General features: G+C 51.6%; 3 protein-coding genes and 1 non-coding gene across 5 annotated transcripts; all 4 read right to left on the reverse strand.

Moving 5' to 3' along the window:
• Positions 1-300: 300 nt before the first annotated feature.
• On the reverse strand, positions 301-2,549 carry LOC123098566 (cytochrome P450 704B1). The gene is made up of 4 exons (XM_044520600.1): positions 2,156-2,549; positions 1,850-2,065; positions 1,469-1,765; positions 301-1,378 (listed from the first exon to the last, which is right to left on the reverse strand). Exons 1-4 carry the CDS (start codon positions 2,498-2,500, stop codon positions 581-583), a joined length of 1,656 nt encoding a protein of 551 aa, XP_044376535.1. The 5' UTR covers positions 2,501-2,549; the 3' UTR covers positions 301-580.
• Positions 2,550-3,712: 1,163 nt separating this feature from the next.
• LOC123098567 (methyltransferase FGSG_00040) lies at positions 3,713-5,794 on the reverse strand. Its single transcript, XM_044520601.1, has one exon. It carries the CDS (start codon positions 5,636-5,638, stop codon positions 4,022-4,024), a length of 1,617 nt encoding a protein of 538 aa, XP_044376536.1. The 5' UTR covers positions 5,639-5,794; the 3' UTR covers positions 3,713-4,021.
• Positions 5,795-6,069: 275 nt separating this feature from the next.
• Positions 6,070-6,143, reverse strand: TRNAI-GAU (transfer RNA isoleucine (anticodon GAU)). Its single transcript has one exon. It is a non-coding gene; the product is annotated as a tRNA-Ile (tRNA).
• Positions 6,144-7,081: 938 nt separating this feature from the next.
• On the reverse strand, positions 7,082-11,624 carry LOC543388 (ALMT1). Of its 2 annotated transcripts, none has more exons than NM_001405814.1 (6): positions 10,924-11,624; positions 10,672-10,821; positions 10,207-10,479; positions 8,621-8,733; positions 7,775-7,924; positions 7,082-7,666 (listed from the first exon to the last, which is right to left on the reverse strand). In NM_001405814.1, the coding sequence occupies exons 1-6, from the start codon at positions 11,216-11,218 to the stop codon at positions 7,268-7,270; spliced, it is 1,380 nt and encodes a 459-aa protein (NP_001392743.1). In that variant the 5' UTR covers positions 11,219-11,624; the 3' UTR covers positions 7,082-7,267. The 2 variants fall into 2 exon arrangements, with proteins under 2 accessions (NP_001392743.1, XP_044376538.1); XM_044520603.1 differs by having other exon boundaries at positions 7,143-7,666; positions 10,186-10,479; positions 10,924-11,501.
• Between the last annotated feature and the right edge of the window lie 4,247 nt (positions 11,625-15,871).

Raw genomic sequence — 15,871 nt, forward strand, 5'->3', positions numbered from 1 at the left:
TGTCGAGCTCGTCGCCATCCAGGACCATGCATCGATGCCCTCTTCTCCGATGATCTGGCCAAGTTGGGCCTCTGTTGAAGATCGCCGCGCTGGATATGTGACCCTGCGACCACCGCCGGCTTCACCAACGCCGCCATCGAGCATCGCCTGCCAACAACCGCAATTCGACCACTCATTAGCGTCGTCGTCCTGTAGCAGCTCACCAGCTCCTCCGTGTCGAGCTCCCATAGAGGGATCGAATCATGTGTGACGGCTAGGGTTTGATCGACAAAATAAATCTACGAAAATCCTTAGAAAACATCCAGAAAAGACAATTGCATACATTTGTCATTTTGAAATGTGCAATAAATACTTAGGCTCAAGAACAAACACGAACTATAATGATCTAGAGGCAATACAAACATCCATGGAGTAGGGCAACGTCAATGGCAAATCGATCAATACCCTCTCCACTCTGCCTACATATACGAGTTTATCACAGTTGCCAAGTTAAATCGAGCGTGTCATAACGCGCCGGCCGTCCGGCCAGCCAGCCACCGGAGCGTCCAGGTCCATCACCGTCGCCGGAACCAGATCAAGATCAGGCGAGCGGCGCCCTGGAGACGCGGACCTTGAGGCCGTGCGCCATGGAGAGGATGGTCATCATGCGGTACTTGACGGGGTGGCCCTCCACGAGCTCGAACCTGAAGAACCTGCACAGGATTGCCAGCGCCATCTTCATCTGCAGGTACGCCGAGTCCTTGCCGAGGCAAATCCGCGGCCCCGCCTGGAACGCCGTGAACTTGAACGGCGACGCGTTGCGGAAGGCGCCGTCGTCGCCGATCCACCGCTCCGGCCGGAAGCTGGCGGCGTCGGGGCCCCAGTTGTACTCCATCCGCCCCATGGAGTAGGGCACGTACGTCACCATCCCGCCGGCGCGCACCTTGGTGCCGTCCGGGAGCACGTCGTCCTCCGCGATGCCCTTGGGGTCCTGCGGCACCGCCGGGTACAGGCGCAGCGTCTCCGTCACGCACGCGTGGAGGTACACCAGCTTCCCGAGGCCGTCGTAGCTCAGGAACCCCGCGAACTGCGCCACGCGGGCAGCGAAGGCCTCGTCGGAGCCCTCGCCGTCGCCGCAGGGGACCAGAGCGACGCCATCCTCGCGGGCGCGCTCCGCCTCGAAGGCGGCCAGCTCGCGGCGGAGCTTCTCGGCCACGTCCGGGTGCGTCATGGCCATGTAGGTGAACCAGGACAGCGTCGTGGCCGTGGTGTCCCGCCCGGCGATCACGAAGTTGAGCACCACGTCGCGGAGGCCCTTGTCGTCCCCGAACAGACTGCCGCCGTCGTCGCCGCCGGCCTCGCCCAGCTCGATGAACCGCGACAGTATGTCGTGCTTGATCTGCGCGCCCAGTTAGTGTGTCAGTGATCCATGGCATCTACACAAACCAGCGACCGGGAGCTTGACGAATGACGATGACCACGCACGCACCTTCTCCTGCTTGCCGCTGGCCCGGGCCTGCACGATCTCGGCCTTGCGCCGGCGGATGACGCTGTAGGTGAACTCGTCGACGAGCTTGATGCTCTGCTCCAGCAGCGCCTCCGAGCCGACGTGCAGGAACTTCTTCACGCGCCACAGCGGGTCGATGAACCGCAGCGTCACGATGATGTTGGCGGCGTCGAACGCCTGCGCGAAGCTGTTCTCCGGCAGCTCCGGCGACAGCGTGCCGATCTCGACTCCGAACCCCACTTTGCAGATCGAGTCCAGCGTCATCCTCATATACAGCTCCTGAATTCGCTCGCTCGCGTCAGAATCTTGAAATTTTGTCCAAGAAATCAACGTTCAGATGACCAAGGGAATGAGTTCAGTTACCTGCATGTCCACAACTTTGCCGGCCTTGCAAGCCTGGCTCAGTATGCTGGACAGCTTCAGGGAGTACTCCCTGAACACGATCGTGCTGAAGTCTCTCAAGTTCTTGGAAGCGAACTCGAAGCTCGCCGTCTTCCTCTGCTTCCTCCAGAGCTCGCCGTCGGCGTTGAATATGCCGTCGCCGAGCAGCACGTCCATGTAGGACCTGTACACCTCCCCCTACACATACAATTTCAGATTTCAGACATTTGTAACACTGTCAGTACCGATTATACTGAACCTTTACTGACATCTCGAGGATTGTTTCACCTTGGGGTAATTGTTGAAGTTGGTCTTGAGCACATGCTCGACGTTCACCGGGTCGGCGATGTAGGTGTAGGAGGTGAAGGGCATGTCGACGGTCACCGTCCGGTGCTTGGACAGGTACTCCACGAGCCAGTCGTGCATCCGGTAGTAGTTCCTCAGCTGCTCCAGCGTCGCGCCGATGACCGGCCATGACCTCGGCCCCTTCTGCTTCCTCAGGCTCCACCAGTGGACCAAGATCCACGAGAGGAACACGAGGAAGATGGCCATGAACTTGTGGAGCCCTGCCAGCGGGAAGAAGGCCGTCGTCGACGGCATGCCGCCGTGAGCTTCCTCCATGGGGCTGCTCATGAAGGGGGTTCAGTCTACAGGAGGATTAACTGTATGTAGCATTTGGATGGCTCGGTTAGGTAATATATTGGGCATTAGTGCTGCCGAGCACCAAACAATCTTGGTGTGGCCGAGAATTAAGATTGCCTCATCCACATGGTGTCCCTAACCTAACCCCCTGACTAGATGGAACCTACCGTTTGTGTCCTTTTTGTGATCTGCTGACCAAGAAAATACTGTACATGTAGGTGATGCATTTTTATTTTCTTTTGCGGGGGATGTAGGTGATGCATTTTTTTGACAATTAGCACTGTGATGATCTCATCTTCACAGTTGGAGCCATGGTTATGGTCCATCTGATCTTTAATGAACCCGCACTAACCAATAGTTTTTGAAGTCAAAAGCAGAGCAAGTTGAGAAATTTGGAATGAAGGGGTGTCAAGGGGTGCTCTGATGTTCTCCCTAAATGGAAAAAGCCTGAAAATCACAAAGATGGAAAATATTGTTGAAAGTTTCCCCCTTCTATATTAATTAGAATTTTTTAACAGGACCAAACAAATGAAATTTTTGATGAAAATGATCACCTTCTATTTATTGCTCCATCCGTCCTAAATACAAGTCTTTGTAGAGGTTTCACTATGGACTACATATGGAGCAAAATGAGTGAATCTACTTCTAAAATGCATTTATATACATCCGTATGTGGTTCATAGTGAAATCTCTACAAAGACTTATATTTAGGAACGGAGGGAGTAGAAACTTGTAACAGGGAAAAAAAATCACAAACATTGGAAACCTTGCAGAGCATATGTGGAAGCATCTAATGCTGCCAAATAAATATGTTGCGCAGATCAGAACACTTCTATCCATATATGCTCTACTTAATAGTACTCCCTAACATTGCATTCCGAAACTTTCAAGCTGACCGTTTTCTGTTGGTACTACAGTAGCAGTTGCGGATGATGTACAACTAATGAAGATCACTTCAAATTTGACAAGGGTCAGATGAAGATAATTCATGTCTCCATGGCAAACAATGAAAGAATAACCAAACATTGTATTCCTACGACCTTCAAGTTGATAAGAATTGATTCCTATCAGCTGAGAATTGTGTGTAGGGCAGAGTTCACTACTAAGTCCTAATCCAGTATACTTTAAAGAAGATCATCACTTTGATAAATGACATGTATATACAATGGGAGTTCATGACAAACATGTCTCTATGCCAAACACTGAATGAATAGCCCAACATTGGTAAGATTTTCAAGTTGAGCACAATTGAAGTATGTGTAAGGCACAATTTCATTCCTAAATCCTAATCCATTGCTTGGAAGTACATCACTTGATAAATGACATGGTTAAAATTGGGGAATTCTTGTCAAACACTGGAAGAATTACCCGAAACCAAGACCAAGAGAGTATAGAAATAGAGCTCTCATGGATGATCTTGACTCTCTGCCACCCTCTTATTACAAAACACCGAGCAAACAAGAACATTTGCTGCAACAAACCTATCTGAACCAACGAATAAAGAATAAAAACCTAGAGGCTTTTGCTGTTGTCACCCTCCAGTGTAAGTCTGAAGAGAGCCCTCATTGCCTGCCTCTTCACTACCTTGCCATAGGTAGCCCTCCCAATCCTCACCACCTTGTCCTCAACCTCCAGCCGATTGCCGCAGCCATTGCCATTGTCGGCGCCCCTCAGCATTGCCCTCAGTACACTCTCGCTGCCACCGACCGCGCCGGCGACACTCTCTGCGATGACGGCCTCTCCGGGAACCTTCCTCCCCCATTTCCTCATCAACCTGCCATTGTCGAACAATGAAGAGTACGCGCTCCAGAATGATGCACGCACGAATGCCTTTCGCCTCTCCTTCACCATGGACTTCCTCATCTTGTCCTCAAGCCTCACCACCAGTGCTCCCATGTCTACTCCTCCATTAACCAGCTCGTTCTCTGATCTCACGTGCTCCTGCCTGAGAACGGCGTCCTCGGCTTCGAACCGACACCGGTCACACCGGCACTCGAACCCCCACGCCCTTGCCGCCTCCCGGCGCTTCCCCGCCGGGGTGAGCACGTCGAAGTAGGGGAACGTGACCTCCTCCCCGGCCTTGATGTCCCTCGAGGCGTGAACAATGGCGTGGTCCCCGACGTGGGTGCGCCGGGCATTGGGGTGGCAGGAGTGGTTTAGGAACGACGGCAAGATCCACAGCCCCACGCCGCAGTTGACGATGCCATTGCTGCCGAGAAGATTGGCAGACGGCGCGTCCTCCGTCAAGCAATTCACGTCGAGCACCTTCATGATCCTGTCCACATCGAGAGCCTCTCGTGTGCCAATGCCAGCCTCCGGTACGCCGTCGCTGAGATCCTCTGATTCTGGCTTGAACACTGCCATGTCCGGCAAGGCGAGCTCGTCTTCCTGCTCCTCGCCGGTGGACAGAGTATAGATCAAAGACGCCGTCCTCGGACACCTCTCCGCGGCGTCGAGCACCTTGTCTACGAAGTCTTTCCAGACCACCATCTTCTCGTCGCTGTCCGCCGCATCCGGGATCACCCCCCTCCCCGTCGCCACCGCCTTGGAGATCATCAGCGTGGCCCCCGCCTCAACGCCCTTCACCGCAAAGACCCCTCGGCCGCCGTGCGCGGACCGGCGCACCTCCACCGGGCCGACGTACTCCGCGAGGTCCGGGCACTTCCCGGAGAACCCGGCGAGGACCCAGTCCGACAGGTCCACCGCCCCGCTCCTGGCCTGCGCCTCGAGGCGCCTGCACTGCTCGAGCATCTCCCGCGCCTCGTCGGCGCCTCCGGCGCCCGCGGGGAGCGCCGCGCGGAGGCAGTCGGCGGCGAGCGCGTAGCGGCCGAGGCCGCGGAGGAGCGCGCCCTTGGCGAGCAGCGCGGCCGGGTGGGCCGGGTCGGCGGCGAGCGCGGCGTCGCAGTCGGCGAGCGCGCCGGGGCGGTCGCCGAGGCGCGCGCGGGCGTCGGCGCGGTGGGCGAGCGCGGAGCAGAGCACCCGGCGGTCCGCGGCGGCGGCGCCGTGGACGATGCGGGAGCAGACGGCGGCGTACCCCTCCCAGTCCTCCTTGAGCAGCAGCCGCGTCGCCCGGCTCCGCAGCTCCTGCAGCGACTCCTCGTCGAGGCCGTCCATGGCTGCGGCGGCCATCGCCGGGGCCGTGGTGGGTGGGCGGGCGGGCTTGCGCGAGGCCGACGCGGCCCTTTTTTGCCTGGGTTCGTTGGTGGGTAGCGACTGGCGAGTGAGCTGCGAGTGGTGGCGGCTACGTCGGGTTGTGCGCCTTTTGGATTGTAACGTTCGGATCTGGGGGGATGCGGTGGAGTGTGGAGTGGCAACGGCTACGAGCCGTCACTGTAGGTCAGGTGATTTTATTGCGGTCAACACAAAGGGCTGACAGAATGGGTGGCTAGATTTAATACTCTGTGAAGCAACATGAAATTGCAAGGTTGTTTTCATGGAAAGTTACAAGTTTTTTTTCAGCGGGTATACAATGGAAAACTTGATGGTCTCGGAGGGGAGGGGGATTGAGTATACTACAAAAAAATATAGAAAATCGCAATTAAATTTAGAACAAAATTTTTTGGTCCCGATGGGACTTGAACCCATGACCTTCCGTACATCGGACGGAAACTCTAACCAACTGAGCTACGGGGCCACAACGATTAATCATATTATTAAGCAAATAAAAATTACAATCAAAGGGTTAGAAAAAATGATTGCGGCTCTTGATTAACACAATTCTGTTGCTAGCCATCTGATGATCTGACCCGCTGGCGTCTTGTACACGGCCGCCTATGATCTGGATAATCTCACCATTCACTTTTTTACGGGATGTGTAGGGAACCTGCATGTACACGAGTGGGGCATGCATGCAAATAAATTGAGTCCGGTGGGCTAACGATGTCAAGCTATCAGTATATTGTTAAACTGATGCATATGTGGCGCAAACGTTGGGGACTCGCACTCGCATGTACAGTACATGAGTGAGATGGGACTTCCGAACTCATGACAGAAACCCAAACGTCTTTCGAACTAGCGGAGGATGAAACCGAATGGCTGTAGACGGCCTTCGTTTGTCTCCACTGTAGTGGATCAGTTTCGATTTTAGGAGTCCGTTGCCCATAATTATAGGCATAAACAATCATCCATGAGAGGCCACCAACCAAATTAATATTTTTAGAAGCCTACTAGTAATTAAGAATTGTCTAGTAGGCTTCTAAAAAATATCTATGGTTGTGTTTTTAGTAGGGGCAGTTTATTCTAACTTATTCTAGAAACCAGCAAAAGAACCGGCCCGTAATCCTGTATGGGAGAGAGGCGGCCATGTGTTGGGGAGCGAACTCATGGGATTGCTTACATCTCCTCCGAAGTTACTGAGAGCGACTATTTTCCCGGCGACAAGTACTTCCTCGACGACATGTCTTCTTCGACAGACGCTACTGCAAAGTCATCTTCCTCCGTCACATCGTACATGTTTCTATCTCTTCTATTAGAGGTTATGTGTGGGTTACTAGTACCAGCAATCGATTTGCACGTTTTGTTTTGGTCTTACCTACCAAATTGTATGTCTAATTTGATTAGTACTTTGGTTGGGCCAATTATCATGTTTTATCTATCATATTACTGTGGCAAAGCATATGGAAAATCGCTCATATATCCAACATGTCTCAGCAGTAATAAATCTAAATCAACCAATACAAGACCCTCCAGTATTGATACATAGTACTACTATAGTACTACCATGTTCTTCACCATATAGTCTACCAATGTTTTGAAGATTTACAAAATAACCACGTCAGGCAAAGGTTCGTCTATCCCTCGACTCACGGTACTGACAACGACATTTTTTGTGTCCTCGGGGTTCTTAAAGTGCGCCAGTCTTGCTAGGACATCAACACATTCCGCGATTTCCTTCACCCTATCAACCAAGTCCGCAAGAAGTGTTGCGGTGACGGCCACATGCATCACTTGCAACAGAGCCGTGTTCTCTGCAAGCTCGCTTCTGAGGCTTTCCGCTGCTTTCACGGCTGTAGCCATGGTGATATTCACTGGAGACGGCACAGTCATTGTTCGAGTTGCCATTGCGAGATCCCTAAGCACCTTGGAGGAATGCAAGCTCATTTCGCCACATGTTTTTCGAACCTTACATGATAGCTCAGGGTTGGCTGCAGCAGGGCACTGATGGTCAACAAGGAAAAAGCATCAATTGTGGGTTGTTATTTCCTTTAGTTCGACTCGGCCGTGTTTTGAACATGAAATGGGGAATTTTAGGAGCTAGAGTTATACCTGGGTTTTTGAGGTTGTGATGACATATGAAGCAAGAGCCTCCATAGAAGACGCACATTGGCGACAAAGAGTTCCCAGCTTCTGGTATTGGCTCCATGGGTGTCGAAATCTGAACTGGCCATGACGAGGCTCCCATTTGGCAAAGGTGCACTGCAATTTGTACGTTTTTTTTACCCCAAGTAAGTACATCTCATTGATCAAGATCATTCGCTCAATTTTCGTTGTGAGGTTATCATATGATACTACTAGAATCATATGTGTTTTCAGATGTAGCTATCGAAAATTGATTGCAACCAGATTCCGACCAACATTTTGAGTCGTCAAAACTAGAATAAATATGAAAGCTACTCCCTCCGATCCAAATTAAGTGCCGTCACGGTTTTAAAAATGCAAAAGAACTCCTTAGCCACTAGATCCAAACGCCCCTTCCCCAACTTGTAACCCGCACCCTCTGTATCCAAGTCCCCTTTTGAGTGCCAACCCCTCTCTATGACATATTTTTCTTGTAATGGTATACTCGCCACCTCCACTCACTCACATGAGAATTAATAAACACTACAAAAGTAGTTGGACTAGATTGGCCTTTGTCCACGGTTGAACAATGCGGTATGTCGTACCATATTTCTATTTTTGAGAATCTAATACTACAAATATGTGTCTTTTTGGTCTTGGGCTGCTGTTGCCCACACTTGTATCCACCCAAGCGCCACTCTAGGAATGTATTACTTCTAGTTAGTTGGGTGGTGGTGGTATTTACCAAAATGAACATATAAGCCATTAGATTACTCTAAAATGAGGGTCACATTATAGTTGGTGTACCATAAAAAGTGTCTGGAGTATGCTTACCAAAGAGTCCTCAGTGGCCTTCGAATTAAGGACGCTCTTGTGCATTTGGGGGGAATCCTTTCCCCCAAAATTATTTGCAACACTGTTTTCGCCAAAGCAGTTGAATTCCATTCCTGCATATAGTTATATGTAGTCTTTAGTGTCTATAGAAGAAATGGCATATATACCCCCCCCCTCCCAAGTGGATTTTGGTGTTAATGACGCAATCAAGGGGAATAATATTCTTATTGAGATATGTGTGATGTGAAAGTCTCCGGTATGATGAAAGATATTTTTGTTGACACCCATCCCCTCCCCCCCCCCACACACCACCACCACCGCCAGCAACAAAAAGGTAAAAGAAGACGGTGCATGCGATAAGTTTGATTTCATTTCTTGAGGTTGAGTGGCTTTTGTCACGAGTCATAGGGGCAACGTACTATAAAGAGGGGTTTGATGGAACTCGTGTGAAAGGTAAATGTCAAACACTACATCCATTGTCACCAAAAATCCCTCCTATCCACTCATGTTCCGCTTGGCTTGAAACAAATAAGGTGTTACATTTGGAGGGTTCGGACATTGGTCCGAGGTGTACATGAGCCAAAATACCAAATCTGAAGTTAAGTCTAGAGGGTCCGCATTTTGGTTTGGACTTGCCATTTTTGCTCGAAGGCAACCCGCGATGTTGTCTGGTGTAGCTCTAAAAGTTCGGAGAATCTAGATTCCCAAATAAAAACTTTGTTCTAAGATCCAACCGAGCAAAACTTTGATCCCTCTCCGAGTTTTTCATCGTGTTGGCTGAGCTCGGACTTCGTGGCAGAAGTAAGTTTTGCTAGTGTGCCTCACCACCATGTAGGTTGCCAGCGGACCTAAGGTTGCATTTTACTTAGAGACACCTTTTTTAAGAGAGAATAGGTAGAGGCGAGAAATTCCCTTTGGTTCCTGGGTGTATATAAACTTGATATAGGATTTTTTTTAAAGAGAAGTCAAAAAAAAGTTTAGAAGTTTCTTTAGAATAAACTTGACTTTCTTTTGCATTAGTATATAAATTTTCACGAATAAAAAATCAGCATTGACTTTAGAGAAAAAAAGGTTTGTTGCTATTATGAGTCACTAGTCACACTATTTTGGTCGTAATTTTTGTTTCTTCAAATGAAGTCAACGGGGTTTTTTTCTTTTTGTGAAATTTTTCTACAAGTACAATGGACATTCAAATTTATTTCAAAAATATTTTCAGAATTTTTGACTTTTATTTAATTACTTTTTTTTTCATATAAGGTGTATATACACCCATAAACCAAACATTTATGTCCAGGTAGAGGGGGATGTATCTCGTGCACCGGGGCAATTGGTGATGCTGGTGCGCAACTGGTCCTGGTCAGTTTTTTTTTCTCTCGATGACACATTTCAGATTTTTAATCAGGCCCACATCAAGCTGCATTTGTAAACTAGACAAGGCTCACGATAACAGTGGTTAAACCAGAATGTCGAAAAACTATAATTATGAACGAATGACGAATCTTTGTCATGGAATGTTGGAATACATCGGTCCGGTACCTATGGGGAGCGTACATTGATGTTCTGACCTGGCGTACGTGATGCGTTACCTTCAATGAACTGAGCGAGTTTGTCGAGGTTGCCGGAGGCGAGCTTGTGGACGTCCTCTCCGGCCCAGACGGGGAAGAGGAAGACGGTGGTGCAGAGGCAGATGAAGACGCCGACGGCTATGGTGTAGAACCGCTGGTGCGCGAGCTGGATGAGCTCCTCCACTCTGTAGCTCGACACGGCCACCAGACCGAAGGTCAGTATGAAGATGGTCACGCCGTAGTCGTACTTGGCCTTGATCTCCGGGATGAAGCGCAAGAACGTCGCCGCTGACGCTGCGTTGAATACCAATCCATCATGTATGCAAGGAGCATCATTAGGTAAAGGATATTACTAGCTACGAGTATACTAAGTTGTACTAAAATCAGCGACACTTATGTTAGAACGGAGGAAGTAATTAAAAAGAGAGTCTCAAAGGGTACTTAACCATGCACTCCCTCTGTCTTAAAATAAGTGACTGCAGTTACCTACGAAGAAGACGAGCACGGTGAGCACTATGGGCTCTCCCTGATCACCACAGCGTTCAGCTAATTCAGCTAACTGATGAGCTCCGACGGCGATGCAGCCAGCCACCAACGTCGCCAAGGCTCTGTTCAAGCCTTTACTCAGCGTGGCACCTGCCACGTTTTGGCGTCGGAGGGAGAGCACAATGCAATCACGTTTCAGACATCGCGAGCGTAATGTATGTGCTGGTACGATTGATCATACTACGCGCGTACCGACGGTGTACTCCATGACGACGACGACGGTGAGCACGGCCCATATCGCGGACACCCCGAGGCCGTTGAAGAGCGGCGTGACGAAGTAGACGACGGACACCAGCGCGAGCGCCAGGCCGACTTTGAGCGAGTGCGCCACCCGCCTCGGGTCCTCCCGCGCGGCGCCGCCCACCTTCCGGGCGAACCCGGCGGCGCGACGCCCGAGCCCGGCGAGAAGCGAGTGGAGCAGCAGCCCGCAGCTGGCGATGGTGCCCACCATCTCGCCGTCGCTCTCTCTGCCGTGATCAATATCCATGGCAGATGCAATGCAAGCTCAAGCGCGTACGGCGCTGCTAATTAAGTACAGTACCCTAGCACGCGCCTTTTGAGGCAGTGCGGCAGTTAGGCACTGGCGGACAAACACATGGCGCGCTCACATTCCTCCTAACCCATCCACCGCGCTACCCAAATCAGTCGCCAGGGGACACCACGACGGCGCTACGTACGAGCCGGCGTGCCCCCCCCTGCCGGTCGCCTCCGCTGGATACGGCCTCTCCGAGCGCGCGCCTCCGCCGGATCCGACCTCCTCAGGGCACGCCGCTGCCAGATACGACCTCGCCCCTGCGACCGTCCGTACGTGTTTTATTTGGGGGCCTGGGGAATGAATATCATGGACCCGATCTGCGTTCGCTGTGCTACTGCCTGCTGCTCGTGCGTGTGGAGCGCAACCATAGTGGTAGGAGCGTCTCCAGCCATTTGGCCCCGCAGCGCACCCAGCCATGATTCTTAGAATCGCGATTTTGTTTTACGATTCTACGACTTTACAATCCAAAGTAACCTTTTTGATTATACGATTTTAGTATCTAGAATAACGTTTTTACGATTCTGATAGTGAAGATTCTACGATTTGCGATCTTACCAACGGAGCTCCGATCAGATTCAGAATCACGATTCTGAGTCTTCTAACAACCTTGCACCTGGTGATGGGTTTTTGGCGTTTGCGCCGACGGTTTTCTCGATTTGGGGGTGATCGAATTCCTGGCCGCGCCCCCAGGTTTTGGCCCCCAAACGCATAAAAATTCAAACTTCACTTTGCCGCTGCCAAAAAATGACACAGTTCGGCGACCACCATGCCACAGGGTCGGCGAGCGAACATAGCCAAAGTCCGGCAATCAAAAGGGTAGGAACAATAGACATGGAGCTCATCAAACGGCAGGCTCCTCTACCGCAAGGCTGGCCGAGGTCGGCGTACCCATCCACCGCGCTACCCAAATCAGTCGCCAGGGGACACCACGACGGCGCTACGTACGAGCCGGCGTGCCCCCCCCTGCCGGTCGCCTCCGCTGGATACGGCCTCTCCGAGCGCGCGCCTCCGCCGGATCCGACCTCCTCAGGGCACGCCGCTGCCAGATACGACCTCGCCCCTGCGACCGTCCGTACGTGTTTTATTTGGGGGCCTGGGGAATGAATATCATGGACCCGATCTGCGTTCGCTGTGCTACTGCCTGCTGCTCGTGCGTGTGGAGCGCAACCATAGTGGTAGGAGCGTCTCCAGCCATTTGGCCCCGCAGCGCACCCAGCCATGATTCTTAGAATCGCGATTTTGTTTTACGATTCTACGACTTTACAATCCAAAGTAACCTTTTTGATTATACGATTTTAGTATCTAGAATAACGTTTTTACGATTCTGATAGTGAAGATTCTACGATTTGCGATCTTACCAACGGAGCTCCGATCAGATTCAGAATCACGATTCTGAGTCTTCTAACAACCTTGCACCTGGTGATGGGTTTTTGGCGTTTGCGCCGACGGTTTTCTCGATTTGGGGGTGATCGAATTCCTGGCCGCGCCCCCAGGTTTTGGCCCCCAAACGCATAAAAATTCAAACTTCACTTTGCCGCTGCCAAAAAATGACACAGTTCGGCGACCACCATGCCACAGGGTCGGCGAGCGAACATAGCCAAAGTCCGGCAATCAAAAGGGTAGGAACAATAGACATGGAGCTCATCAAACGGCAGGCTCCTCTACCGCAAGGCTGGCCGAGGTCGGCGTGTGCGCAGTTTCAGTGCTCTGGCTCGGCGTCGGCGTGGGCGCAGCTTCAGTGCTCGGGCTCGGCATCGGCGTGGGCATAGCTTCAGTGCTCGGGCTCGGCTTGGGCGTAGGGGCGGTGGTCGCCGCCGGTCCCGACATCTGGTTCAAGATGAGGCCGCGCTCCCCTGCTCGTCCATCGTCGATGTGTGTGCCCCCATCAAGAAAACCAGGTCGGTGTTCCTCTTCTTCGTGGTGACGTTGGTCCTGATCGAGAAGGTCGAGCTTGACGTCCTGCTTCGTCATCAACGCCGACCACCTCGCATTGGATTTCTCCTCCCTCTTGGTGGGGTTGCTCTTGGCGTCAGCGATGCACCGCTCGATCGACGATTGCAGTCGTTCGGCAATGGGTGTCGCGTCCCTCACCGCCTTGGCTCATTTGTTGCCATCAGGGCGCCCTTCTGCCACCGTCGGGGCAGGCGCGTCCGGGTTGTACGCGTCCTTCGCCTTGGCGAGAGCGAGCCGGCACTCCGTCCATTTCTCGCAAGACTCGATCCTGGTGAACACACGAAGGAACTTGAACTCTTGATCGCTGTTCTCCTGGCGAAACATGTTCAACATCCGAACCATCTGCACAACCAAAGACAAAAGTGTCGGCGAAGTACACGACGAAGAACTGGACCGACGAACGATGGCCATACCTGATCCTCGACGTTGGCGCCGCTTTCCAGGCGAGCCGTGACCTCCTCTTGAATCCCATGCCACTTGTTGCAGGCCGCCTGAATAGTCGCCCAGTGGTTCGCCATGGCCTTCTCGCCGCGGTCCATGTGGATGTTGGCGAAGTCGGGGTCGACCAATTTGCGCTCGTCAAACATCGTCTTGATCCTTCTCCAGTATGTGTCGGCGTTCTGGTTCGAGCAGGTGATCGGGTTGATGTTGACGGTCTTCCATGCTTCCGCGAGGCACTCGTCTTCCTTGGACGTTCACTTGACGCGAGGCTCGCCCGGCTTGGCGTTGGCCGCCCGCTTCTTCTTTCTCCCTTTGGGCGCCGGCTCCACCTCCTCCTCGGCGTCGTCGAGTTCGTCCTTCATGTTGACGGCGGCGTCTGGAGTTTCATCTTGCGTGTGGAACCCGGGGCACGAAGCAGCGGCCGCCGAGCCGGTCATGATGATCTCGTCCATATCGGTGTCGGTGCTGCTCAACTGTGACGCCGAGCCGTGTATAGTGGCGGATCCAGGAATTCAACTTTGGGTGTTCAAAAAAATATATCACCCTAATACAGGAGCCAATTGGTTCACTCAATACAAATTGTTCACAATAGCAAACAGTATCTGATTCAGCTTAGGCTTAGAGATTGGGTTTGTTGGTCCTGACGTCGATGACGCGGCAGCCGCTGCCACAATGCTCAACCCCACCCTTTGTACAGCAGCATTGCATTCCCGTCGCTCCTCCCCACCGGCGGCAGCGGGCACGGCACTGCACGAGCACAACTTGTATGTGACCTCTACGGAAACCATGGGGAGCTCCGACGCCGGTGGATCCCTCGCCTGGATGTGGCCCGCCATAGGCAGTTCGGCACAGAATCGCGCCGCCGCTTCGTCAATGAGAAGAGCCGAAGAAGGAACCGGCTGGCCGTTGGGTGAGTATCGCATGCGTTCCTGCGTGGACACTAGACTTTTTTTGACAATTCGCATGGACACTAGACAGAAGTGGCTGGTTTTGTTTTAGAACAAACAGAAGTGGATGGCTGCAGCCGACCTGAACTGGGCCTATTGCGTGTCTGTTGTGTGTACATCTGATGAAATGGGCTGCGTGGACAATGGACAGAAGTGGCCAGCAGCGTGGTTGCTGTCATATATTGACTAGATCATGAATGCGCGCGTTGCCACGCCCGTCAATTTTTGATAGATTGATAAGAACTTCCCAAAATAAGTGAATATACAAAATATGAGAGATCATTTTTGCATAAATTGACCAATATATCATTAAGTTATCACATTAAGCTTTCGCCCTGCTTGCCATCTTGATGCATGGCCGCTAGGAATATATATATATGAGAAGAACAGATTAAAGTTTGCTGAAAGTTCAACATTCATTCATGTTTAGGATATGTGATTGAAAAGACGTACATATTCATAAAAGAAGAGAAGAGATCGTCTAATACTTGAACTAAGTCTTGCCAACACATTGTAGTAGTACAAAAATGCTTGAAAAATGCGGATGTTGCCAGGCCGGTGCCATCGCCAAAGGGAAGTGTAGCACTTGGTCATCCAACAGGGGAAGATTACGGTGGAGCCTGGCCAGTGGTAAATGGCGCTGGTAGCATGATGTCCTAGAGAGGTATAATCGTGGGTGAGGAGAAGGAAACACATGTCATTATGCCAACTTCCATGAATGTAGTATATAGAATATGTATGATGGTGAAGAGGGTCACAAGCTAAAGATGCAAACCATTATATCGCAAGGATAACTTATCAAAAAAAAAATACTTTGTGAAACCAATGAGGTAGATGATATGTATGGCATGCAAAATATCTTTTGAAACAAACATGCACAATATTAATTATTTGCATTAATTCTTCAAGTAAGCATCCTAATAAGTTCATATTTTGATCGACGGCCAACTTCTTCATGGCTACAAAGTTGAAATACTCGCGGCGATCAACCTCGGCCGGCCTTCCACTGGGCGTTTGACAAGCCCCGGGGCCTTGCCATCAGCGCCCTCGACTTCCTTTGCTTTGGCTGGACGGAATCGGTGGCTAGGCGAGGGGTTGCATACTTCTTCGGCGGCATGGCGGGGCGGATCTGGGGAGAGAATGGCGGCAGGGGCGGGGGAGAAGGGGGCGACACTGTGGAAATGGAGGGAAAGAGGGAAGAAAACGGAGGGATATTGGCCGATGTCACCGACTGCACGGACCCAAGCGCCTTTTCGCTTCAGCC

This window comes from Triticum aestivum, chromosome 4D (assembly GCF_018294505.1).
Source record: "Triticum aestivum cultivar Chinese Spring chromosome 4D, IWGSC CS RefSeq v2.1, whole genome shotgun sequence".
NCBI lineage: Eukaryota > Viridiplantae > Streptophyta > Magnoliopsida > Poales > Poaceae > Triticum > Triticum aestivum.

Coding starts and splice junctions, on each gene's coding strand:
- LOC123098566 (XM_044520600.1), bottom strand. CDS start 2,500: ATGAGCAGCCCCATGGAGGAAGCTCACGGCGGCATGCCGTCGACGACG. Junction 2,066..2,155: donor ACTTCAACAATTACCCCAAG/GTGAAACAATCC, acceptor TTGTATGTGTAG/GGGGAGGTGTACAGGTCCTA. Junction 1,379..1,468: donor CCAGCGGCAAGCAGGAGAAG/GTGCGTGCGTGG, acceptor CTGGGCGCGCAG/ATCAAGCACGACATACTGTC.
- LOC123098567 (XM_044520601.1), bottom strand. CDS start 5,638: ATGGCCGCCGCAGCCATGGACGGCCTCGACGAGGAGTCGCTGCAGGAG.
- LOC543388 (XM_044520603.1), bottom strand. CDS start 11,218: ATGGATATTGATCACGGCAGAGAGAGCGACGGCGAGATGGTGGGCACC. Junction 7,925..8,620: donor AGGCCACTGAGGACTCTTTG/GTAAGCATACTC, acceptor TACAAATTGCAG/TGCACCTTTGCCAAATGGGA. Junction 7,667..7,774: donor TCACAACCTCAAAAACCCAG/GTATAACTCTAG, acceptor GTTGACCATCAG/TGCCCTGCTGCAGCCAACCC.